At 40.6% G+C, this 27,977-nt stretch overlaps 1 protein-coding gene across 1 annotated transcript in view; it reads left to right on the top strand.

Annotated features, from left to right (window-relative positions):
* Positions 1-27,977, top strand: part of CSMD3 (CUB and Sushi multiple domains 3) — a 1,107,808-nt gene that overhangs the window by 502,947 nt on the left and 576,884 nt on the right. Inside the window, exon 11 of the mRNA XM_034759587.1 lies at positions 6,599-6,720. Coding sequence (XP_034615478.1) covers positions 6,599-6,720 — 122 coding nt within the window. The remainder of the gene's footprint in view (positions 1-6,598; positions 6,721-27,977) is intronic.

The raw sequence follows: 27,977 nt of genomic DNA, 5'->3' as shown, positions 1-27,977 counted from the left end.
CTGTCTTCCACTCCTGACAAGATCAATTCGTGACAAGGGAATTTGCTAGGGAATTTGGCGTAAGCATGCCTCTGTCGTGACTAGGATGTGGGCAATCTGACCTAGTGGTCAAAGCTGGAGTCAGGCTGATCCGATACCATTAGGTCAGAGTACAAAACAGGCCTGAGGGGAAACGGAGAGTCAAGTGTCAGGAGGTAGGGAGAGTTGGGTTACCAGGAGATAAGAAGCAGGAGACAAACTTGAGAGCAGAACCATGGATTAATAACCAGAGGCAGACCAAGTCAGGATATCAGGAAGTCAAGCCACAGGAGTGGGGGCACACAGTCCAGAGAAAGGTGGATCCCAGTTACATAGAGAACTTCCTGTTCCTGTGCTGGGTTTAGACAGGGGCTGTGGACCAATCTGGGCCCCCAGCGTTCTGCCAGTTATCTTCTAGGACTGGGTTCCTCTCTGAGTTCAGCTCCTATTCTGACAACACTTAGCAGTCCCTGGGTGGCAGATTGGCACCTCCTAGCTCTAAAGACCTGTGTTCTGTGGACTATGGTTCAAGATGGGTCCTGGCAACCTCTAAATTATACAAAGCATTAACCATTATGGAGGAAAAAGTTCTGCTGGATGAGAGCAGTGGGGAAGGAGAACAGATCATTTTTTAATGTTGGGGACAAGGAAGGGGAAGTTTCCACACCTCCAACTTCCTGTGTTCTCCAGCCCTTGCCTCTGTAGTACCTCACACATGGATTGGGTTGCTACGTTAACAGCTGCAGTAGCTGTTGTTCTGGGCTGGAGGCTGACCTGTCTAACCTATGGCTTTTGTCTAGAGATTAAATATCCTGGTCTGTTCTTCAGCTCCTTAGCCTATCAGCTGGTGTCTCTGTCTTTATAGGCCAGGATAAGGGTGGGTGCGAGGGGAAAGGAAGGCTCCAAATCCAAATCCCACATACTTTTGGCTTTCAAAAAACTGAAACAAAAAAGTTCAAACAATTGTTGTTGGGTTTTTTGGTTTTTTTTTGGTTTGAAAATGTCAATTTGAAACTAAATTTTTCACCTTGATTTCTCCATTGGACAAATTAAAAAAAATAATAATCAAAATTGAAAACTTGCTGCTGGATGTATAGAAGGCAGAGTCGGACATGTGTGTCAATAGTGAAAAATCTGCAGTTACAGTAGCTGGATGCTAGATGATCAGAACCAGCTAACATTTGTTCCGTCACATGTGCAGAGTAGAATTATATATAATTATACATGCATGCGCACACTGTGATAGCATTGGTGTAACTTCTATTACAGAAGCAAAAGCACTCGTCTCACAAGCTTCTTGTGTGCATTGCAGAATAATATGCATAAGGAAGAAGTAAGCATTACCAAAAGGCATGCTATCTATACACTTAAATAAAGATAATTGTAAAATATTAATGAAAACAATAACATAGCAGTTTAGTGTTTGAAATGTTTGTCACTGACTGGGAGTAGAGATCATGACTCTCCAGCCAGTACAACATAGATAATTATTTTAGTTCTTTTGGACTCTTATCCTAACAATCTCTGAATAGCTTGCACTGCAGTCCCTTTTTTGTGATATTTCAGAAGAGCAAGTCTCCCTTTGGGTGCCAGCCAGTCATTACTTTGCCATGACACTCTACTCTTGTTTGTCAGTTTCTCTTCATGGATCTTTTTTTAAGACATGATATACTACGCTAATGTTTTGTGATGGAAGGAGGCTCTGCAGATCATGTGTCTAACTTCTAAACCCTATAATGGCAATGATTCACTAATGAGCATGCCTAATTTTCAGCATTTGAATACTTTAATTGACTTCAGTGAACATAGTCTCAAGATTAACATTAGGCACATGCTTAAGTTCCTTGGTGAAATGGGGCCAGTGTACTCTTACCTATTTCTCTGAACAAACATATTCCCAGAGCTGCAGTTTCTTCAGTTACTGTTTTTTGAGAATCCATTTCACATAGTAATTAGTCTGTATATTAAAAATAAAAATATATCTGATCCTTTCTTAACTTCATTTAATCTCCTATTACTTGTCAGGTGCATTGCCCACTTAAATAGTTGTGTGTCATTCACTTTTTCAGTGCCTCTTGGAAAAATTTCCTCTCATAATCTCCTTTTCTAAATGGATATAAACCTACCTTTTCTAATGTTTCCTAATATTTAGGAATATCTCAGCCATTGATATCCTTTTTGGTCTCTCTGTACCTTATAAAATTATTGAATATTCTTCATGAAATAAAGTCTAGGTTAGTCTAGACTCCAAAAATGGTGTAGCCCTTTGTACCATGTCCTCAGCGATATCTTCTGAGGTATTGATATCCCTACTCTATATATCTGTACTCTATTTGCTTTCCTAACTGAAGCTAAATATGGAACTTTTATGAACCGTTTTCCTAGTCAATGATGTGGAACTTCTGCCCCTTGATATCAACATGTTACCTCAATTTTTGTCTAGATCTAGCCTTCCACTTTTTTGATACTGTCAAATCATACCTATATAATGTCATTTGGCATTGGCATATCTTTCTTGTATGTTTATTATCCAGTATACTGGAAATAAGATCAAGTCTAATATAGGCGTAGACTCCGAGCATGATCCAGGGATCAAGCACCGACCGAAAATAATAGGGGGTGCCCAGCATCCACGGGCCACCAGTAGATGGCAGAAGCACATACATGGTGTACAGTGAAACCAGAAGGTGAAAAGCACCCACCAGCAAAAACAAAAGTCAATGCCTTTGGAGCCTAACCAGCAGTACAAGTAGGGCAGTACAGTACAATACACTGTAACAGCAAGATATTTATAGCTGTATGGTGTTCTGGATAGACAAAGGAGGAGCAGAACATGGGGCCAACGTGGGCCCATGCTGGCAGCTCCTTCAGAGTGTCTATAATGCCCCCAGCCCCGCCCACAGCCCTGTTCTCCGGCGGGGCTGCTGTATAAACAGAGGAGACCCTGCGTGAAAGGGCTGGGGGATGGTACAGCTGCATCGGAGGAGCTGCGGGCATGGGGCCACCCAGTGGCCTCACATTCTGCTCCTTTCGCTGCTGGAGTTCCAAAGTCTCCGGTGCAGTGGGAGGAGGACAGAGCCCCCTCCAACCCACCCCAGGTACGGGGGGTGGGTCATGAGGAGGGGATGGGGAGAGCATGGGGGCCCTGGACTGGTCACGTGCTCCATGTTAGATACTGCATTCCCCGAGGCACCACTTGCACTACTGAGCCTAACACTGAGCATTTATTATTATCTGATCTATAACTAGAATCCATTGTTAACAGTGAATTTCTTCTTTTTTACCTATTCCCTGCAGTGCTGTAGGAATCAGCACAGAAACGTTACAACAAGTTAATACTTAGGTGAGATGGCTTTTGAGGTATGCCTTGACATCAGAAGGGTTGTCAGGAAAAGTTTTCAAACCAGAAATGTGGGATATCTTAGAGATATTAAGGAAACAAACTTGCTGCTTTGTGTTTACTTTCCTTCTGTGTGACTGAGACTTGGTTTGTATATGAATCATTAAAAAAATAAAAGGAATATACAAACTTTGTATATTTTGCAAGAATTTTGTTTTCACTACTACTACTTCTAAGTGGAAACTGTTCTGCTACCCCTAAAAATAATCACAGCTCTCTGAGTTCTTGCTTTTAGATATTTATTCAGTGGTTTGTATGCTCTATTTTTTGTGGGTGAGGGAGGAGAATAATATGGATTCAGCTGACAGCTCTACATCAGATCAAGGATATCATAGTTAAAAATCTAACTAAATCTAAAAATCTGGGGTTTTATTTCCTATTTGATTTCAGTGGGATTTCAGAATCTGACAATGTTGTAGCCTTTTATTTGGTACTGAATCTAAAGCCATCTTAAAATGAAATTGAATAATGGCTCTACTGCTTTATATTTGCATCCTCAAAAAACTAGGACTCCCATTTATCCCTTCTTTTTTCTCCTTAGTCTGTCCTCAGCCATGAGTTGTGTGTTGTTCTAATCTGCAATGGTTTTGTGTATTTTATTATTTGTGAGTCATCAGTGTTTGAAAGAAGCCTACTAGATAAATACAGGTTTCAGAGTAGCAGCCGTGTTAGTCTGTATCCACAAAAAGAACAGGAGTACTTGTGGCACCTTAGAGACTAACAAATTTATTAGAGCATAAGCTTTCGTGGACAGCATCCGAAGAAGTGGGCTGTAGTCCACAAAAGCTTATGCTCTAATAAATTTGTTAGTCTCTAAGGTGCCACAAGTACTCCTGTTCTTTTTGTAGATAAATACAGTTATGGAAGTTGCAGACGAAAAAATATATTAAATAATCTACTCCATGTTCTTCAGTTTTCTTGCCATGCCACTGTATTTTGATATAGATATGCATGACATTTGTATGAGATTTAGAGAAATATGGAACCTATTAAGTTGCAAGAGAATGTGGAGGTGCAATTGTGTGTGGCATTGGTTAATTAACAAATACAAGCAATGTTTTTATATAGTTATTTTGATTTATAAACCATTTAAAGCACAATGCACCTAACCCAGGCCCTTGGTTTCTTTGATTAAAAAATTATATAACACAATATTTATGCAAATTCAACAGATTTGAAACAGGTGATGCTGAAGGCTTTAATAGATTAACAATATTTACCATGACTTCCAAGACTCATGTCAAACCCATCACTTTTCCACAAACCTCTTGTTGATATTGAGGAATGGAATCTTTGGAGATAATCATTCTTGGTTGTTATAGAAACTACAATAATTTCATGATAATGATTACGTTCTTGTTAAGAACATTGAGCTTGTTATAAAATATCTTCTGCTCTTTCTTTTCTTTAGTAGTAGTGTTTTCAAAATATTTTCCTTTGCAGAAACATTTTCAAATACTCTTTGCGCAAATATAGCTAAATGAGCCATGCTAGTCACACAGTCGAAGTAGAGAGAACAAAGAAATTATACTGATGGTTTTTAGATATTATTTCTAAGCTTTAAAGACGTTTCTTGATATAGTAAATACTTTTTGTGTAGATTTGCAAAGGAGAACAACAATTGGTGTGAATGAAACTTGGAGAGTGTGTTCAATTACTAACTTGATCTCTTGCTCTCTCAAATTTGCTAAGTGACATGCACACTGTAGTTAGTTACCACTGGAAATGCAGATGGAAGTTACTGCAGGAAATGTAAACATGAGTTGGATTATCTAAGGTTGGAACAAAGAATAGGTAATGAACAGCGTGTGGACGACTTTAGTATCTTAGTAAACCTAAGTTTCCATTTATGAAAACCTCAGGACCCTCAAGAAAAGATCTGCATCTTAGAACAAGCTAGCTTTGATTTACTGTCTACCCCTGCCAAAATTAGCATGCTTTGTCAAAGTGTAAGCAAATTGTATGACAGATTCACCTATCATAGTCAAAATTTAAATCAGTGAAGTGAAATGGTCTGCCAGACTCCAGCATGAGCAATTATTTTTCTGCTTCTGCAGCTTACTCACTACAATGCTATAGGAATCAGCACAGAAACATAACAAAAGGCTCAGATATAGCTGAGGTTGCTTGTCAAATATATTGCTTAACCCAGAAAAAGGTTGATCAGGAATGTTTTCAGCACAGGTATACAAAATGTCAAAGAAACAACACAGACACGAAGCCTATATATACTATCTCTGTGAGAGGCTTGGCTTGTATGTTGTTTAGGGTATGCTTATTCATGCTGTGTGAAATCCTGTCATTATGGCAGACAATGACAAAACTCTCTCAATTGACTTGAACAGGGCCAGGATTTCACCTACTAAGTAATATAGCACCTTTCTGCACAAATTATCCCACAAATATTCTCTGAAGTCAATGGGATCAAGTGCTACTCATCGTGAATAAGGGTGGCAGAATCTCATCCTAAACAGAGAAGAAAAATCTGTTAATGTTTCATATTTTGCTAGAACAGTTTTCACTAGTACTACATCAAAATGTAAGATACCCTGCTCTATCTATAACTCTATGACTTTTTTAAAAATACATTTACTTAATAGTTCACATGCTCTGTTCTTTAAAAACTGGTATAGTTTACTTCATATAAGGGCAGAATCTGCAGAGTTCCCTTTGAAAGTTTTAATTGTTGCAACCATGAATGTAACTCCAGCAGAGATAACAGCAATAGACGTGCTATCATGAACAAAGGACAACTAATCCTCAAAAACACTCCAGTAATAATAGTGCGCTTTGTCATTAAGTCTGGTATATGAACACTTCTCTTTACAGGTATTTATTAAGATTAATGAAATAATGTATTTATCTTTTTTACATTATTCTGATTTATTTAAAATAAATAGAACAGTTACTTTATATAATCTTGGTGCATATTCTTTTAATCATAGCTAGTTTCTGTTTTGTGTCTTTTCAAAGGTAATATCTTGAACCTTAGAGTATGTGCATTTTACTTGTGTCCCTGAATAATACAACACAAATATGATGATCTTATATTGCAATGGGTATATTCTTAACTGGTATTTTAATCCTTTGCATATTTTTAATGTTTGAGAGAGAATGTTTTATGCATTTGCTGTACATGTTTCATGCATGAATTATAAGTTAAACATTTTATTTTTGCAGTAAAGACTTGTGGATCTAATCTTCAGGGACCCAGTGGCACCTTCACATCACCCAATTTTCCATTCCAATATGACAGTAATGCTCAATGTGTTTGGGTCATCACAGCTATACATACCAATAAGGTAAGTTTAAAACTTAGTGCTAGTTTAAAAAAGCAACAGTACAAAAGCATGCACAGACTCTAATATTTATTTTAATATTATTTATTACTAAAGGGCAGTTCATATTTCTATGAACATTATTGTTTATGTATGGACAGATATTGAAAGAACGACGAATATCTACCTCTAGAGTATTTCGCTTTTTGTTTTCCAGTAGAGGCTATCATGTTTTTGATGTAATTCACAGTAGTTTCCACAAAAGTGATACTTAATAGAATAAAGTTACCACTATATCAAGGGCTGTGCACATCTCATGCAGGTCTTTGCCTCAGGATGGGACTGGAAAAGCCGCCGTAGAACCGGTTGCAGTTACCTCTCATGCCTCATCACTTTTCCCTGGACTCAGGGTCTGCTAGTAACTTCCCATCTCTGTTACTAATCACAGCTCCCTGGGAGGGCATGGATCATAACACATTCCTCGTCAATACCCAGCCCAGGCTGCGGAAGCCAATGATCCAAAGTAGCATAAGGGCCCTACCGTCAATCAAACCCTAGCCCCGCCCCTTGACCCGTTAAGCCCCACCCCTTGACCACTTGGTCCCTCCTGCCTCTCACCAGAAGTCCCACCCATGGGGGTATTACTTCCGGGGTCAAGGTGCCATCTGACCGGAAGCAATGTGTGTCATGTGACCCTTCTAAGAACTCCCACCACCACCCTCTACCAATCAGGAGGGGTTTTGTTCCAAAAGGACCATCCCGAGAGGAGATTTTGACCAATCAGGGTGACTTCTGGGGCGGGGGGGTGACCCATCCGAAAGTGGGTTGTGTGACCCCTCTAAGAACTCCTCCCAAGGCCCTCCGCCAATCAGAGTGCAGTACCATTACCCCATAAGTCCCAGTGCCAGACAGAGGACTGTCCTCTTACCAAGGACACGTGTTTTCGAAATCGCGGAAAGGCTGCTGAGAGGAAACATGGATTCCTTCACCACCTCCGTGAGAACTTCGGACTTTGTTTTAGCCCCGAGCACCTTTGGACTTGTGTGGAGAAAGCACTACATCAGCGACAGTTCCAAGGAGGACCCTTTGACCTAGACGTTGATGGATAGATTGAAACCCGACCCCGAAACCCTCGTGAGGCACCCCGATGAGCGTGACGGCCTCTCTTTGTCCACCCCCTCAGGAGGTGGAAGGTGATCATGGCTCGGGGGAGGCACCGGCGGACAAAGCAAATGGAAAAGACAGCGCTCAGGTAAAATAAATGACTAAGATGTGGCGATCAAGGAGGGGTGGGTAATGGGGTAGGAACCAGGGGTTGCGTAAATTAAAAAACAAGCAGTGGGGGTGCTTACACGTTTTTTTTCTCTGAAAATCTCTCAACAGGTCGACGATGACTTTAGAGGCCTTTAAGAACTTACACATCAGAAGCCCTGTGGGAGTAAATATATCATGTGTCAGCTGTTTTGCTCATGTCTGAGACACAGATCTCAAGCCGAAAAGGACAAAATGGAAGAATGAACCATCTGAGACTCCCTTATGGTAGGGGTCATGGCATCCATTTTTACAGGCGGCTGTAAAAGGTCGTGTTAAACCAGGCGATTAATAAAACTTATTTAAATGTGTCAATATGAATGTGTCCCCTTTCATACTCGTAGTAGTAAAAGATGGTACCTGTAACAGTCATGTCTACACAGACGGCTCTGTTAAAGAAAATATATTACGCCCCCGGGGAAGTTGGGAGCTTAGGCAGGGTCAACCCTCTTTTTCAAGTGGCCAGAAAGCATAGTAAAACTTTAAACAGAAGACAGGTAACAGCATGGTTTTCAGACCAGGATGCTTAAACTTTACACAAACTGGCTCGAATACATTTTAAAATAAACAAGACCATTGTTTCAGATGTGGATGCGCAGTGGCAGGCAGATTTGGTGGATATGCACCAGTTCTCCAAGCACAACAGTGGTTTTACGTACATCTTAACAGTGATAGACATTTTATCCAAATATGCCTGGGCCTTAGGCCTAAAAGACAAGATGAGTGGTATCCACGGCCTTTAAAGCTATTTTCAGTGAAGGTCATGTGCCTCAAAAATTACAAACCGATTGGGGGAAAGAATTCTTAAACAAACCTTTAAGTGGATTGTTAAAGCGGCATGGAGTTCACCATTTTGTTACCAATAATGAAGTCAAAGTAGGGGTTGTGGAGCGATCTAACAGAACTTTAAAAACTATGATGTGGAGATATTTTACAGCCCATAACACCTTTCACTACATTGATGTCTTACCTGACTTTATAAAGAGTTATAACCAGAGCTTTCACAGAACTATACGTACCAGACCCGTTGATGTTAACCCTTCAAATTCTCTGAAGGTATGGAAAACGGTTTACGGAGATGGTTTTAAAATAAAACTGGTTGTTGCCCCTTTTAGAAAAGATGACCACATGAGACTATCTAAAACCAAAGGTGCTTTTGAAAAAGGTTATGAACAGACATTTATCGATGAGATATCCATAGTGGATGAAGCCTTAACCAGGGGCCAGAGACCTGTACACCAATTAAAAGATTACGAGGGTGAGGCAGTTACTGGATCTTTTTACCCTGAAGAATTACAAAAAGAAAACCCCAAACGAGACAGGATTTACAGGATTGAAAAAGTTCTAGCAGAGAAAGGAAAAGGGAGAAAAAAGCAGCTACTGGTGAAATGGTTGGGGTGGCCCGTTAAGTTTAATAGCTGGGTGGAAGCTTCTCAACTCTGTGACATCTAGACACGAACAAAAAAAGATTCCGTCTGCAAAGACAGAGAGAGAGAGAGAGAAATGAGCGACGGCGGGTTTTACATTTCTTTGCCCAGCAATGCCAGCTCTGCAGTTTTTCCCCAAAACACCATCTCAATACGGCTAATTAAGCCCTTGGATCTCCCAGGTGCCTGGGAGGTGGGGTTAGTGGAAATACAATACCCACACAGCTGGAATACCATCAACGAAGACACCCCTTTCAAAATCACCTTTGGAGCTACAACGTGGAATTTCATCCTACGACAAGGTTATTACTCGACCATACCCGAATTACTGGAGTATCTGAACAGCAACATGGCTCGTCATCCCGGACTCGTCATGTGGTCATGAACTATGACCCTGTGGGTAGAAAAGTGAGACTTAAATCTACCGATTTTATGTATGTGTCTTCTAATGGCGGGGAGCTAGCTAACAAACACAATGTCCAAAAATTCCTCTTCTCGGCAGACATCACAGGAGGTTTTAACTCCTTGTATCTATACACGGATATCGTAGAACACCAGTTTGTGGGGGACTTTTCTGTTCCCCTGTTATGCTGTGTCCCTGTCCGAGGAAGGAACAAAGAGTTTGTTACCATCACCTATGATAAACCTCATAACGTCTCTGTCAGTAAACACCACATCGACACCATCACTGTTGAAATAAAGACAGATCAGAACAGACATGTCTCATTTTGCTTTGGCAAGGTGATCGTCAAGCTGCATCTGCGGCCGCGGGGGGAGCAAGATTTCTAAAATAGCAAAACCCTATTATGGCGATCCCGAAAAATTATGGCGACCCCACCATCTACAGGAACTATTACAAAACCCAGGCTGGACATGCCCTTCCTGGATATCATGGGGCCCCTGTGATGTATGGGGCGGGTGTGGGTGGAATATTTCGTAGCCTCTTTCAAAAAGCCATACCGCTTTTGAGGAGGGGGCTAGAGATTATTAAACCTCACGTAAAAAATGCCGCTCAAAACATAGCTAAAGATGTGGTAGGTCATGTCTCCCGTGCTGTTCTGAAGAAGGTGGGGAATACAGCTTCACAGGAAGGATCGGGGCTGATGTACATTAAAAGGAGGAAGAGAAAGAGAAATACATCATACCCGCGACACACAGGTCCCCCGAAACCCTTTAAAAGAAGGGCTTTGACACGCGGGGCCGGCCATAAGCTGAAGTCCAAGAAGAAGGCTGGGTGAAAGAGGAGATGCGCTCTGCCTGGTAAAAGAGACATATTTTAATCAACATGGCTTTTGTTCACTGCGGGGCTGAACAGTGCACCAAATCCGAACTAGACTGGTTTCAAATAGCCCCTACGCAGACCAGCATCGAGAAAAGCATTTACATTGAGATGCCGCCTCTATCGGCCATTACGGAGTCTGCCCCCATTAACTTTTTTATAGCAGGGAATGGCATAGATTATATGAATTTAAACAACACGCTGCTGTACCTGTGTTGCAAGATTGTAAAAGGAGAAGGAACTGAACTGTGGACGCCTAAGTGGGCCTGGTGAATTACCCCGTGGCCTCTATTTTCAGTCAGTTGGATGTCACGCTGGGAGACCACCTCATAAGCCAAAGCAACAACTGTTACCCTTACAGGGCCTTTATAGAATCGGTGCTCAATTAGAGCGACGACACCCTCGCCACGCAATTTTCCACCAGCCTGTTTTACAAAGACACTGCTGGACAACATGAAGAAACAAAGTTGGATGGAGGTAATCTAGAGTTTGTGAGGCGTGCAAAGCTGACGGCCGAGAGCAGAATGGTAGAGCTGCTGGGCCATTTACACAGCGACCTGTTTTTTCAAGAAAAAACTTTTGTTAAATGGAGTGGATGTGAAAATTAAACTGACGCGCAATAAAGATGCTTTCTGTTTAATGGGCAGTGCGGCTGAAGGCTTTAAACTGCGCATTGTATCAGCGTCCCTTTTTGTGAAGAAAGTACGGGTGGCCCCGGGAGTCCGTCTGGGGCACGCGGAGGCCCTGCTTACCGCTAATGCTAAATACCCCATGGACCGTGTGGGAATGAAAGTGTTTAGCATCCTCGCGGGCAGCAGGGTCAGTAACCAGGAGAACCTGTTCTTGGGACAGTTAAACCCTAGGACAAGCATTTTGGGTGTGGATAACGATGCCTTTAGTGGAAGTTACACTAAAAATCCCTTTCATTTTAAACATTACAATATTAATTTTGTGGCCTTGTATGTGGATGGTGAACTGATACCGACCAAGCCTCTGCAACCGGACTTCGAGGCAAGGTGTTGCATGAGAGAATACATGAATTTGGTACAGACAGCTGATAAACACATGAAAGATCGTTCTCTGTTAATCGACCATGAGGAGTTTGCACAGGGTTAGACCTTGTTTGCTTTTGACCTGTCTCCCGACCAAGAATGCGCTGATCACTATTCCCTGATTAAAACCGGGAACCTGAGAGCAGAAATACGTTTTGGAGAGGCTTTAATGGTTACCGTCAATATGATTGTGTATGGGGTTTTTGACAATGTCATAGAAATAAATCAGAGGAGAAACATTCTGTTTGACTACATGTGAACATGGACACCATGCAGCTCTCACGTGTCTTATCAACGAACCCTTACACAAAAAAGAATTTCTTAGATGTGTTCTCTTGCGATTGGCTCCCAGGAGGCAAGCTGTCTCAGAGACCCCTAGGCTTGGTGGTGAACACGCATCCAAACAACCAACCAGGTGAACACTGGCTCACCTTGTATCTGGCGGAGCATAACCGTGGAGAGTTTTTTGACTCATATGGGCACCCCTGGAACAGTGTATTGTTTCCTAAAAGCATTATGAAATTTTTAAACAAAAATGCCACAGACATTGTGTTTCAGAATAGACAATTACAAGACCCTCGCTCCATTGCCTGAGGCTATCACTGCATGTTTTTCTTACATCATCATAGCAAGGGTTTATCTTTTATCTTTTGATCAGATTTTAAAATTGTATTCTAACGACTTAGTGCAAAATGACCGGATTGTGATGAGTAACAGAGTCTGAGTTCTTTGGTGTTTCTGGGGGTTTGGCAGTCACACTTTGTTCCTGTTCCAGTAGAAACAGACTTATTTTCCCTTTATCCACATCGCTCTGCTTCACATATATTAGGTACCTTTGAAGCACGGCGCTGTAAAGTTTAGCCTTTTTGTATTTGGCCAAGTCAGTTCTTTGAAGAATAGACTTCATTTCAGCATCCAGTAAGCGAGTTGCGGTTGTTCTGATATTTTCCTCTGCCGGAGGGGGAGCCCTTCATTGCTCCAACTGGTGGCTGGGCACCAGGAACATTTTTTCTGCATACTCCATTATCGATTAGTTAAAAGCCCCATTATCAGAGGGATAGAAAAACTTAGCAGAGGTCCGATAAACCCCCCAGACTGCTTCACCAGATGCTTTTTTCTTTTAAGCCCGCTCCTTGTCAGTATGGGTGCATGTCTCCTGCTGCTCGGTTTCCGCACAGGTTCGGCATAGCGAGAACATAAGCTTGCCACCCACTCTGACAGGTAACAATGGGAAAAAGAGGCCTCGTGGAGGGTACAGGGTACACTTTAACTTTTTTTGCAATTCCAAAATAATTTGCAAGGGGTCCAAATTTGTCAGACTATATCGGGGTATCCGATAGGGTATTCTTTGGTTTTGAAAGGGTACAGGCTTGTAAAATCATAATAGTGGATTTCTTCCCCAGGGTTAGGCTTGTAATATAGGCGGATAGCGTTTGTCCTCCCCCAAAAAGAGCATCCCTAGGCACGAGAGGCTGGGGTAACTGGGCTCGGTTTAAAAAGACTGCAAGCTCCCTGTCTGTTTCTTTCATCACCTCCCACTCGTGCTCCCAAAGATTAACTTCCATGCACATTAGTTTACTACCCTGAGTGATCAGTTTTAGGCCCATCTTTTCCTTGAGTAACTGTCTAACAATGAAGTATGCATCATAACCTTTAGAATTGTGTGCTAGGAACGTGTAGTCCCGAAACTCTTTGCCAATAAAGGTCTTAAACACAGAAAGACACTCATCGACCTTAAATTCCCAGGATTTTTCTGGCTTTAGGGACATAGGAAAAATGTAATTGGGAATGTGCAAACCGGTCTCCTGCGTGCATTCGAAATCATAAAAAATATACTTTTCTGAAGATTCGGGCTTTCTAAGACTGTCCATAAAACAGAGGTGACCATCTACATCACCAACGATCAAACCCTGACACTGCTTACACCGTCTCCCTTTACACCTAAGCCGCTTGTCCACGTAAGACTGCCACTTCTCACACAAAGCTTTTCCATTCGCCTTGTCCGCTGGTGACTCCCCCGAGCCACGATTGCCTTCCACCTCTGAGGGGGTGGACAAAGAGAGACCGCCATGCTCATCAGGGTGTCTCACAAGGGTTTTGGGGTCGGGTTCAGGCGTATCCAGAAACGGCTGGGCCAAAGGGCTCCCCTCGGTTGCTCCCTCCTCCTCCTCGGAACTGTCACTGATGTAACACTTTCTCCGCGGATGATCAAAGACCCTCGGGGCTAAAACAAAGTCCAAAGTTCTCATGGGGGTGGTGAAGGAGTCCATGTTTCCTCTCAGCCGCCTTTCCGCGATTTCGAAAACACGTGTCCTTGGTAAGAGATGGCCGCCTCCTTTGTCTGGCGCTGAGACTTATGGGGTAATGGTGCTGCACTGTGATTGGCAGAGGGCCTTGGGAGGAGTTCTTAGTGGGGTCACATGACTCACTTCCGGAGGGGTCACCCCAACCCGAAAGTCACCCTGATTGGTCAAAATCTCCTCTCGGGGTGGTCCTATTGGGACGAAACCCCTCCTGATTGGTAGAGGGTGGTGGGAGGAATTCTTAGAGGGGTCACATGACACACCTTGCTTCCGGTCAGGTGGCACCTTGACCCCAGAAGTAATACCCCCATGGGTGGGACTTCCGGTGACATGCGGGAGGGACCAAGGGGTCAAGGGGCGGGATTAGGGTTTGATTGACAGTAGGACCTTTATACTACTATCCAACCAACATTGCAAATTTAGTGATGAATCCTGGTCACGGGCCACCTGACGCAGTTTGTGCATATGCTAAGAAAAAGAAGATGGCTTCCTGAACAGCTGGTCTCAGGGCAAAGTGGTAGCGGTGGGTGGGGGATACTGGGCTCCCACAGCTTGGCCTCTCCCTGCTGGTTCACTTCATCCCCTTCACTGGGGTCTCTAGTGCTGTTGTTCTCTTCCCTCCATGGGGCCCCGCCTGGCTGGATGTGTCATCTTGTTTACGGTGGGTTCCCACTCTCCCCATTGACCATCACCCCACTTGCTGGCTCTCTTGGCCCCACCACTGTGTCTGTACACAGCTCTCTCTGGCCTCCCATGCTGCTTTGCTCATCCTGGGTTCAGGCCTCAGCTTCCTCCACCCTGCTTGGGGTTGCTCTTCCTGATTCTCCTTCCCCCAGCACACAAGGGGACTAGGATATGAGCTGGGGCTCCTTGGTTGATCTAGTTGCCTTATCAATCAGACTGACTGGCTACTTCCTATTCATTGGTTCTGGTTCTAGGGGTGCTGGGGGTGCTGCTGTACCCCCTGGTTTGAAGTAGTAATAACAACCCAAATAAATGGTTTCTGCTTCAGCACCCCCACTATAAAAATTGTTCCAGCACCACTGTTCCCACTGGCCCTGGTCTGGAGGTCTCTGATTGGCCAGAGGCCTGGTCTGTCCCAAGATCCTGATTCAATTTAGCATTTCCCCTTTCCCCTGGTATGGGGAGAGGGCCAGCCAAAAAGTATCCACAAAGTTTTAATAAGAGACCAACTGTCCCCTATACATGACAGAAAAAATAAGGGAAAACTTATGAGAGGAACCTTAGTTTCCCATAAACCCCTCCACCCCCCAGTCCCTTCATCCAGTTTGCCTGTTTTCTATAGGAAGGTCTGATTATTGGATATTTATTTTGGATGTATATGAATAAAAGACCTGTTAGGTGTGCTCTACGGTATTTCTGTTCACTCTGTTTGCAACATTATTCTTTTCTAAATAATATCTAATTTAGCTAATTTGAATCCACATTAATTTCTTAAAATTAACGAAAATCTGTTTCCTTGGGAAAAAAAAGCTTTTTTGTTATCAAATATAATTTGCTTTACTCTTCATTATGGTATAATTCTGTATACTAGTGTTTGTTTAGATTATAATGTAGTTATAATGTATTAAACTGTAATTTACATGGTCAAAATCTAACAGTGAATTTTTACTGAGACTTATGAAATTATATAACTTGGGAAAGTGGGTGAAATGAAAGAAGTAACAATTCACCCTTTAAAGATATAATAAACTCATTTTCACTTATTTTAATTGGGGGAATATTTAACGTTGCCTTTTTGCATGTTTCATCACACCCATTCTTCTGTTCAAGATGCCTCTCTCTGTGTTATCTTTGAAGACAGAATCTGAAATAAATGAAATATGCTTAGCAATGTATCACTGGTTTTGACTCTCAAGCAGTCTTGCCTCACTCATTAACTATGTTGGTGCTGCTTAACTTATCACAGGGATGACGCACTTGGCCTCCAGGGCGAGAGAGGTGGCTGTTGACTGTAGAAGTAGGGTTTCTACAAAGCCATTTTTTATCTAGTTGTGATAGTTCTTGCCTTACCTGTCTGCCTGTTCACTGTTTAAACGTGCAGCTTTCACAGTTATTCCTTTTTAATTGAATGTTCAAGTCACAGTAAGCTTTTGCACAATTGGTCAATACTGATAATTTATCTACCCTGTAGCTATTACAATAGCTGATTGGAAAAAATAAATTGATGACACAATTTATCACCAAATTTTGAAACATTGCATGGAATCCTATAAATTTAGCTGAAAATCTGTTTAGGAGGAAACAAGTTCAGACAATGTCAAAATGATTCAACATTTTCAGAACAAAATACTTTGTTTTGTTTTTCTGTATGAAGGGACTTTTCATTTAGATTTTTTTTTAATTTTGTATTGTCTTACATAATTTAAAAAATAAAATTGAAACAAAATGTTTTGGATTTTGTCAAAGCAAAACATTCTGATGTATCTAAAAAGAAAAAGCATTCATGCTCAAGAAGTGTGCTTAAGCACTTGGTTAAACATGTGATTAAGTCCATCATATTTAAGTGCATTCATGCACAGGCATGGATTTTAAGCATTTGCTTAAGACCTTTCCTGAATGAGAGGCTTAACGAATTTAGGCCCAGATTTTTAAAGAGAGTTAGGTGCCTAGTGGGACTTTCAAAGCATGTAGGTACTGAACTCCCATTTAAATCAGTCAGAGTTAGGCATCTAAATGCCTTTAATAATCTGCCCCTTTAGGTACTTCATAGGCTATGGCCCAGATTTTTAAAGGTATTTAGGCATTGCTTCACTCAGCATTGCAATGCCTAACTCCCATTGACTTTCAATGACATTTATGTTCCTAGGTCAGTTGGACATTGCAATACTGAGTGGAGCAATGCTTAAATAATTTTAAAAATCTGGGCCTTAGTGGTGATGTTTTTCAAAATTTACTGTGGATAGATGGAGTGTAATTTTCAAAAGCTCACTTGAACATTCAAAAACACTTCCCCTTAGTGAAGACTATTTTCCTGACAGATTTCAACTTCTTCCTCTGAGCTATTTTGACATTAGAGCTGGTTTAAAAAAGAAAAAGTGGATAAATGTTTTATGTTTTGAGACTGTATTACTTTCCCCTTCCCTCAGCTCTTCACACTCCCAAGGCCTTTTACTTTTGATCCCAACTCTATCACCTTTAAAAGAGATTAAATTTAGGAAATTTCAAACCAAAAGATGAAAGTCAGATTTTAGTGTCTGAGAATACATGCTCATAATGGAAACTGTACTAGAGTCTTAACTATAGTAGGCATTGTCATTACTGCTGTAGGCCTAGATTCAGCAAAATATGCATGTGCTTAACTTTAAACATGTTGGTAATCCTATTCTTGTTCAGCAAAACCATTAAGCAAATGCGTAAGTCTCATTGACTTCAATAGGACTTAAGATTCTTAAAGATAAGGACATGCTTTAGTGTTTTGGTAAATAGGAGTAGGGTTACTCATGATTAAATTAAGTATGTGTTGAAGTGCTTTGCTGAACCAGAACAGTGATCTGGAATAGCTGCTTCACATCATTGGTATATGTGATATGTCTGGAATATCAGTGTCATGGGCGAACTTTTAATTAAGCAACATATTGGTAACCGTTATGACCTTAATTATACAATATGATCTGTTAGTGAGGACTCCTGCATTTGTGTGGAATCCCAGTGAAGTCGGTTGGACTCCATATGGGCTCAGACTATGGTACGTTAGCGGATCCCAGGGTAGGATGAGGGAGAATAGCTATAAAACCTGTTTATGTTGGTGTCTGAAAACATTGCCCTTTGCAAATCTTACTGCAAGGATTCAACTTGAGTCTAATTTAAACTAGTTGATACATAATAATACTATTCTGTGTAAACCACACTACCTCCGATTGGTTTTTGATATCTTAAAGTTAAGCAGGGTTGGGATTGATCAGTGCTTTGATTGGAGGGGAAGAAACATTTACGCGTTGTAAGTACTATAGAGACAATTCAGGAGATTGTATTGAAGAGTGTGCCAAGGTCAAAGAAAATGAGGAAGGAGGAACTATCAGCAGTAGAAAGAAGAGGTTGTTAAAACTTAAACACAGTGGTTTTCATTCTCTGCCAAAAAGGAAATTCAGTATTATTTTTGTTGGGAATAATGTTGTGAGAGCAATGAATGAGGAGAACAAAGAAGAATGCATTTTAGCACTTTACTGAGAGAGAAAAAATCCAGTGGTTAGTAATATTCATCATGGTCATTAATTTTATTTTTAAAATTCTTTGTTGAAAAAGAATATACACAGATTATAACAGTACTGATGGGGTCTGTGGTACATTTCAGAGAGATGGAAAGCTAAAAAAAAGTCTCTGCTTTTACTTATGAATATTTGTATTGTGGTAGTACCTAGGGGCTCTGATTAGGTACTGTTCAGACACATAATAAAAAGACAGTCCCTGTGTGACACACACTGGGTCCAGGGTGAAGATAGTGTCCTAATATCATTCAGCCCCTTAAAAAAAGTCCAGAGGTACATGGGGAGGAAATCTGTTTATCACATAGTTAATTTTGTCCACTTATTTCTTTGACCAGTTTTTATAAGTACAGACTTCTAGCCCTTCATGGATATAGAAAAATCTCAGTGTCCTAGCATCCAGCCTATTAATTATATATTATGCAGTAATATTTCTTTAAAAATCAAGGATGCTTATGGCAATGCTTGGTTGTCTGCTCTAAGATGATCGTTGAAGTTATTTTGAAATGTTGTTGTTTGGGTTTGTTTAATTGATAATATTCCTAATTTAAAAAAAAAATCAAAGTGAAACAGTATTGTATCAGAACTTTGCAGCCCTAATTACAAATTACTCTTATCCAGCTACAACTTTTTGGACAAATTGTTCAGTCTGAGATTTCTAAGAAGTGTAGAGTTAAAGATAACGAGGGAACAAATCTGAAGAAGTGGGTGATAGATGAAAAACAGCACAAGTGACCTAGACTGTTACATGCTGGCCAAGGAGTATAATTGCAGCCTGTGTGTGGTTATCAGTGTGACGGGTGACAGGTGCTTGCTAAAGGAGTCAAAAAAAATTTGAGGAAACTGCCCCGGAGTGGAGTTATAGGAAAGAGGACGAGTGAATGAGCCTGGGGCAGTTTTACTATATATACCAGTTTCTGTGTGGCATGTATTGGAGGGTTACCATTTATTAAGCTGATCCTGGCAGAATCACTGACTTTGCCACCAATTCTGAATTGTTTTCCCCTGAGTTCTACTAATGTAGCCATATTGTCCTGGATGTAACAGATAATAATACTTGCCCCACAAGAATGCTTAGAGGCTTAATTTATGAATGTTTATAAAGCTCTTTGAGACCTTCAGATTGAAGATGCTGTAAAATGTGATTATTAGTACTAATAAAGCGTAATAAAATAATGTATTTATTATAATGCCAATATGACTTTAATAGTTGATATATTTGGCTGTCCAAGTAGCTCTCAGCTGACATTAGAAGTGAGGTCAAGTTTCTTATTAAATCCAGTGTTATAATTAGCACTAGATCATCATCATCACCCTGATTAACTGAGCTGCAGAAAATGGATGAGAGAAATAATAAGCCCTCTCCACCTTTTGGGGGCCACAGAATAGCATAGCTCTATGCATAGTTAGGGTAATACTCAACATGATTAAGGGTGAGAGAATCTGACTTACAGGGGGCATCTTTGCCATGGTGTTTAAATTCACATTAAACAAAATGTGAGGTTTGTAAGAATAGCATGATATTTTCCTTCCTTATAAAAGACAGAAATAAAAGCAGTAGAAAGAGAAGTAAAGGTTCCTTTTTTCAAAGTATCCCTTAGACAGCTGTGATGAAGTGTCCAATGTTTATACAGTTTTACAACAAGTCCACCAATGCCTCAAGTACAAATTGATCTTTTGATGTTTTAGGGCCTCTTTTGTTCCATCAGTTGTTACTAGATCAGTCAAAAATATTCTGAGGGAAATTGGTTAGATGTAGGAGTTAAAAAGGAAAATTCAGCCCTGGTGTAAATGTAAATTGACTTCATTCTCATGCCAGGGTTGAATTTGGTTCTAAGGATCTGTTTCTCTCCTGACTAGCTTCAATGATGTATGCACTGGAGTTGTAGCCATGCCAGTCTCAGGATATTAGAGAATCATAGAATCATAGACTTTAAGGTCAGAACGGACCATTATGATTATCTAATCTGATCTCCTGCACAACACGGGCCACAGAATCTCACCCATCCACCCACTCCTGTATCAAACCTGTGTCTGAGCCATTGAAGTCCTCAAATCATGGTTTAAAGACTTCAAGATGCAGAGAATCTTATGGAAAGTGACCCGTGACCCACGCTGCAGAGGAAGGTGAAAAACCCCCAGGGCCTCTGCCAATCTGTCCTAGAGGAAAATTCCTTCCCGACCCCAAATATGGTGATCGAGCTAAACCATGAGCATGTGGGCAAAACTCACCAGCCAGACACCCAGGAAAGAATTATCTGTAATAACTCAAATCCCACCCCATGTAACATCCAATCACAAGCCATTGGGCATATTTACTGATAATAGTCAAAGACCAATTAATTGCCAAAATTAGGCTATCCCATTATACCACCCCATCCATAAACTTATCAAGCTTATTCTGGAAGCCAGATATGTGTTTTCCTCCAACTACTCCCCTTGGAAGGCTGTTCCAGAACTTCACTCCTCTGATGGTTAGAAACCTTCATCTAATTTCAAGTCTAATCTTCCTGATGGCCAGTTTATATCCATTTGTTCTTGTGTCCACATTGGTACTGAGCTTAAATAATTCCTCTCCCTCCCTGGTATTTATTCCTCTGATATATTTATAGAGAGCAATCATATCTCCCCCCAGCCTTCTTTTGGTTAGGCTAAACAAGCCAAGCTCTTTGAGTCTCCTTTCATAAGACAGGTTTTCCATTCTTCGGATCATCCTAGTAGCCCTTCTCTGTACCTGTTCCAGTTTAAATTCATCCTTCTTAAACATGGGAGACCAGAACTGGACACGGTATTCCAGATGAGGTCTCACCAGTGTCTTGTATAACAGTACTAACACCTCCTTATCTCTCCTGGAAATACCTCGCCTAATGCATCCCAAGACCGCATTAGCTTTTTTCACAGCCATATCACATTGGCGGCTCATAGTCAACCTGTGATCAACCAATACTCCGAGTCCTTCTCCTCCTCTGTTACTTCCAACTGATGCGTCCCCAGTTTATAACAGTAATTCTTGTTATTAATCTCTAAATGCATGACCTTGCACTTTTCACTATTAAATTTCATCCTATTACTATTACTCCAGTTTACAAGGTCATCCAGATCTTCCTGTATGATATCCCGGTCCTTCTCTGTATTGGCAATACCTCCCAGCTTCATGTCATCTGCAAACTTTATTAGCACCTACCCACTTTTTGTGCCGTGCCATGCCATAAAAAGATTAAATAAGATTGGTCCCCAAACTGATCCCTGAGGAACTCCACTAGTAATCTCCCTCCAGCCTGACAGTTCTCCTTTCACTATGACCCATTGTAGTCTCCCCTTTAACCAGTTCCTTATCCACCTTTCAATTTTCATATTGATCCTCATCTTTTCCAATTTAGCTAATAATTCCCCATGTGGAACCGTATCAAATGCCTTACTGAAATTGAGATAAATTAGATCCACTGTGTTTCCTTTGTCTAAGAAATCTGTTACCTTCTCAAAGAAGGAGATCAGGTTGGTTTGGCACGATCTACCTTTTGTAAAACCATGTTGTGTTTTGTCCCAATTACCATTGACCTCAATGTCCTTAACTACTTTCTCCTTCAATTTTTTTCCCCAAGACCTTGCAAACTACAGATGTAAAACTAATAGGCCTGTAGTTGCCCGGTTCACCTTTTTTCCCCTTTCTTAAAGATTGGAACTATGTTAGCAATTCTCCAGTCATACGGTACAACCCCTGAGTTTACAGATTCATTAAAAATTCTTGCTAATGAGCTTGCAATTTCATGTACCAATTCCTTTAATATTCTTGGATGAAGATTATCTGGGCACCCCGATTTAGTCCCATTAAGCTGTTCGAGTTTGACTTCTACCTTGGATGTGGTAATATCTACCTCCATATCCTCATTCCCATTTGTCATCTACCATTATCCCTAAGCTTCTCATTAGCCTCATTAAAGACTGAGGCAAAGTGTTTGTTTAGATATTGGGCCATGCCTAGATTATCCTTAACCTCCACTCCACCCTCAGTGTTTAGCAGTCCCACTTCTTCTTTCTTTGTTTTCTTCTTATTTATATGGATATAGAACCTTTTACTATTGGTTTTAATTCCCTTTGCAAGGTCCAACTCTACATGGCTTTTGGTCTTTCTCACTTTATCCTTACATGTCCTGACCTCAATAAGGTAGCTTTCCTTGCTGATCACGTCCATCTTTTTAATCACCTCTTTGAGATGCTTGCTCATCCAGCTAGGTCTACAACTCCTACCTATGAATTTTCCCCCCTTTCTTGGGATGCAGGCTTCTGATAGTTTCTGCAACTTTGACTTGAAGTAATGCCAAGCCTCGTCCACCTTTAGATCCCCAAGTTCTTCAGTCCAATCCACTTCCCTAACTAATTTCCTTATTTTTTTTAAAGTTAGCCCTTTCGAATTCAAAAACCCTAGTCACAGATCTGTTTTTGTTTATCCTTCCAATTAGTTTAAACTGAATTAGTTCATGATCACTCGAAACAAGGTTGTCCCCTTCAACCATTTCTTCTATGAGGTCCTCACTACTCACCAAAACCAAATCTAAAATGGCTTCCCCTCTTGTTTGTTCAGCAACTACTTGGTGAAGGAATCCATCAGCTATCACATCTAGGAAAATCTGAGCCCTATTACTATTACTAGCACTTGTCCTCCAGTCTATATCTGGGAAGTTAAAGTCTCCCACGATCACACAATTCCCATTAGTATACTTCATTAAAAAGGTCTCTATCCATATCCAGATCAGATCCCGTTTGTCTATAGCACACCCCAAGCACTATCCCAAGGGACGCTCTAGTAGTTTTCTTCACCAATGTGATTTTTTCCCAGACAGACTCTGTCTTATCCATTCCATCCCTTCTTATTTTTTTACAGTCTATCTCATGATTAATATACAATGCTACTCCACCACCTTTGCCTTTATTTCTGTCTTTCCTATACAGCACATACCTTTCAGTACCTGTACTCCAGTCATGACTACTATTCCACCATGTTTCTGTTATTCCTATAATATCCGGTTTCATTTCCTGCACCAGTAACTCTAGTTCCTCCATTTTGTTACCTAGGCATTGGTGTACAAACATCTAAATTCTTGCTGTTTGGCTTCGCTCACATTCTTTACCTGATTAGACCCAGACATTCTACCCCCAGTATCACTTATTAGAATGTTATCTACACTACCCTTCCTCCGTATGTCCATTCTCCTACTCATGGCTTTTCTTTCTTACTTCGTTTTCTTCCCTCTCAATGTTAAAATCCATCATTTTTACCTGGACATCTCCCCCAAATTCCTAGTTTAAAGCTCTCTTAATCAGTTGTGCCAGCCTCCATCCTAGAAGTCTATTTCCCTCCCTACTCAGGAGAAGTCCATCCCGAGAGAACAGTCCTCTGTCCATGAATGTGGCCATACATCCCAAAGCCCTCCTTATAGCACCACTGCCTGAGCCATTTGTTGATCATCATAATCTTGTCACACCTTTGTTGCCCTTCTCTAGTAACAGGCAGAATCCCACTGAAGATCACCTGAGCCTCAGTTTCCTTAAGAGAGAGAAGGTGGGTGAGGTAATATCTTTTATTTGACCAACATCTGTTGGTGAGAGGGAGAAGCTTTTGAGCCACACAAAGCAGAGGAAGTGCTCTCTCTCATCAACAGAAGTTGGTCCAATACAAGATATTACCTCACCCACCTGTCTGTCTATCTTCAGTGAAATCAGTTCCATGTCAACACACCACAGATTTGAGAAATATCTTTGGTTCCAGTAAGCCACCTGCCTGCAGACTTTTTTACTGCATTACAGTTGGCCCCTCTATCCACATTGTTAACCAAATGCACCAGTCATTTCCAACCCTTATTTGCAGTGGAGTAGAACCATAACTTTTGATAATATAAGACCAGTAGAGGACCATTACAGCAAAAAGGAATTAAAGGCTGTGAGAACAGCACCTAATTGGGCTGCATTGTCAGTACCACTTCAGGCCTGGTCTTCAAGTATCTTAATATCAGTTTCTAATGAAAAGTGATTTATTACAAAAGCCTCTGTCTTCGCAATCCTGTGATAAATACTTACTGTATGGCCAGAGATGGCAATGACTTTAATATCAGATTCTATGGTTTGAGAGGTAGAACTGGAGAAATTAAATAAAAATCAATTATGAAGGAAGGGCCATGTGAATGGGAGTCAAATGTTAAGTCTTATTGATCTGGGTACACAGGAGCAAAGATATAAGCTTCATGAATATTTGGTGCATTGTTGCTATACAGATTTTTGCATTAGCATTCTCACCTGGAATCTGCTCTGGGAAGTTTATCTGTTCAATTATTAAGAATATAATTAAAGTCACCCCTAGAAAAATCTGAGGTGAGAGATCCATAAATACTAATCCAGATAAATAAGAATCCAGGCTATGTGGGCATAAGTAGTGAATGTAGTATAAGAATGGTTGATAACCTGGATGATAACATACTTGCCCTTGTGGTCGGAAATAATTTTCTTCATTTTTATGAAGGGAACTACTTTATGGATTGGGATATCTGTTCCACATGTTTTGATGTTATAGGACAAAGCAAGAAAATTACTTTTCCAGCTTCATCTAAATTTCAAATGCTCCAGTTCAGTTAAGTAAGTTTTCTATATAAGAAATGCAACTAATTTATGACAGTTTAGATATGTGAGATCCTTTTGTTCACCAGAGGAGAATAGAGGTCCCTAACACTTAATGTTTTATTGTGAGCTAAAATTAGTGAAATTTGAAATGTCTGGGATAGGTAAAATGATGCAGTTGAACCAAAAGGCATGGTGTTTCCCATGAATGGCACCTGTCCTATTTGGGTCTTGTCATCACAGACATACCTCATCAATCACTGCTTAATATTGGAGTCTTATGACTCAAATTCAGGAACTCTTGAATCTGTTTTGAAGACCTGACATCTAAACCATTATTTAGAGTTCTGCATATACTGTCAGACACAGACTATATAAAGATACATGTCACGGCGTTGTTCTGTTATATATTCCTTTTTCTATTCTTTTTTTAAATCTCGGGTATATAGGATGAAACCTTGACTCCACTGTAGTTAATGGTAAAACTCCCATTGGGAGAACTTAAAAATAAAATTAAATAAATAAAGATATCCTATCTCCTAGAACTGAAAGGGACCTTGAAATGTCATTGAGTCCAGCCTGCTGCCTTCACTAGCAGGACCAAATACTGATTGTGCCCCAGCTCCTGAAATAGTCCCCTCAAGGATTGAACTCACAAGCCTGGATTCAGCAGGCCAATGCTCAAACCACTGAGCTATCCCTCTCCCCCCTCCCTTGAAGATAATGTATTTTAGCCCGGTGGTTCTCAAAAAAAAATTTTCGTGGACCACTTGAAAATTGCTGAGGGACTTGGCGGACCACTTAATGAACTTTCCAAATGTTGTTTGTACTGTTAGCTAACTATTGTAAAGCGCTTTGGATAATAGCGCTATAAAGATGGGGAAAGTCACCTCTTTCTCTGGCTGCTGCAGCCCTGCATGTCCCAAATTCTTCCCACCCCCTCTTCTCACACCACTGCCCCCTTGCACCTACGCCCTATTCCCTCCAAGGCCACCACCTCACCTTACATGTGCATCTTCTCCAGGGTCTAGGCACCTAATTAGTGGAGCCACACCTGTGTAGCTCCACTAATTAGGTGGGTGGCCCTTCATTTTCTTATGTGCAGCCACCCAGGATACAGGGAACTATCCATGAACCACCTAAATGGAGCTCGTCCATGGACCACAGTTTGAGAATCTCTGTTTTAGCCTATTGTATCCTAGAGAACAGAGACAGATTCTGTGCTGTAGTATGGCTGCTCTGCCCCCTAAAGGTGGTGCAGCAGGCCACAAGAGGATCACCTTATTTAGGGGAACCTCTGAGTGTAAGAGCTAGTATAACAGCTCTAATGCCATCTTTCTCTTGGTTAGGGGTAAGGGCAAGGAAAGGGAGCATGCCCGGTATTTCCCTATGGTCTGTTAATCTTGAGCTGCCACATTGGATAGTCAACACAAATTAGAACAGCCTTCAGGGTCCCCTCAGTTTCACAGCAGGACCAGTCAGTGCAGAGCTGGCCCAGTACTAAAAAGCCATATTTGCAATGCCATCTTCCAAGGTGTACTGTGTACTCCTCTAAAAAAACAACAAGGAGTCTGGTGGCACCTTAAAGACTAACAGATTTATTTGGACATAAGCTTTCGTGGGTAAAAACCTCACTTCTTCGGATGCATAGAGTGAAAGTTACAGATGCAGGCACTGTGTACTCCTCTACTGCAATCAACAATCTGTGTCACTATCTACAGGGAATTTACAAATCTGTGTAATTTTCAGAATATCATTTTAAAGTTATCTCAACGCAATTACTGGGTTGACAACTGATGCATTTTATTTACTTTAAATGTATTTATTAATTTTAGGAACAATTTAATATTTTCATTTGCATTGTACGTGTGTGTGTGTGTTTTGTACCTATAGTTGCATCTCCCAAGTACGTTGCTAGATAGTTAGTATCTGCAAAATAATGTATATACATTAAGCATAAAAATATAGCTATAAAAATTAGATAGAAAGAGAGCAAATATGAGGCATTCCCAGCTGAAACAATCTCTAAAATCTATCTATTCTGATTACATATCTAAAAGGTCCATTCATCTGTTTCTTGCACATCATACCGTATCACTAAACTCATTACTCCTTGGCTCCAAAGAAGTATCTAGAATGAAAACCATGCTGTGTGTATGTGGAGAAGTGTGATATACCAGTACAGACATCTTCAATGACTTTTTCAGTATGAATAATTTAGGCTGCTGATAATATTTTATACCAGTGAAGTACAAATCAGAAGAAGTCTTTATTTAGGGGGAAAAAAACCTGCTGCGTGAAGATAAAGAATTGGTATATTTTATTAATATTTCTACTATGAGAAAGAAACAAACTAATTTATTAATATTCAAGGCAAGATATATATCACCATTAAGTACTGTAAATTGGTCAAGTAAGGATAATAAAATTTGTATACAAATGTAGTCAGAGAAATATGAAGACATAAAAATGACATGAACACGAAATATCTTCTCAAATTTCTATATACGTGTGTGTTAAACGTTAATGGCCTTCACCGCTACAGTTTCTCTGAGATTGTTCTTTTTTATTCTTCTTGATAATTTCAGATGTATATGTGTGTGTGTCAGTCTGTCTAGTTGTGCTCACCATGTGGTAATGCAAAGTGTCAAATCTATAATCCCTTTATTAATATCTTTGGATTCTCTTTGATAGAAGTTTCCAAAACTATTCAGCATCTCTCAAATGGAATGTATGTATTTACAGTTTTTTGCTCTGTGATAGCCTCATGATACATATCTCACTTTCATAACCATCCTAGGGTACAGTAATTATATAATCTTACAATAACACATTCATATATTGCAGGACACTGTCTGAAAGAGCAAACAATGAGTAGTCACAGTTAGTTATTTTATTCTGACCCGGTGTCTGTGGCATGCAATTTTGTTCACGAATAGAGGATGCCTTTTAAGACACACTACCTCAGAAAAACTTGCTCCAAAACGTTATAAGTAGAGTTCCAACAGACTGTCTAAAATATCATTCCAGAATATCCTGCCGTCTTACATTGTCACAAGTATGCTGCAGCTGGT

Source organism: Trachemys scripta, chromosome 2 (assembly GCF_013100865.1).
Source record: "Trachemys scripta elegans isolate TJP31775 chromosome 2, CAS_Tse_1.0, whole genome shotgun sequence".
Lineage (NCBI taxonomy): Eukaryota > Metazoa > Chordata > Testudines > Emydidae > Trachemys > Trachemys scripta.
This window is presented reverse-complemented; position numbering and strand designations above follow the sequence as displayed.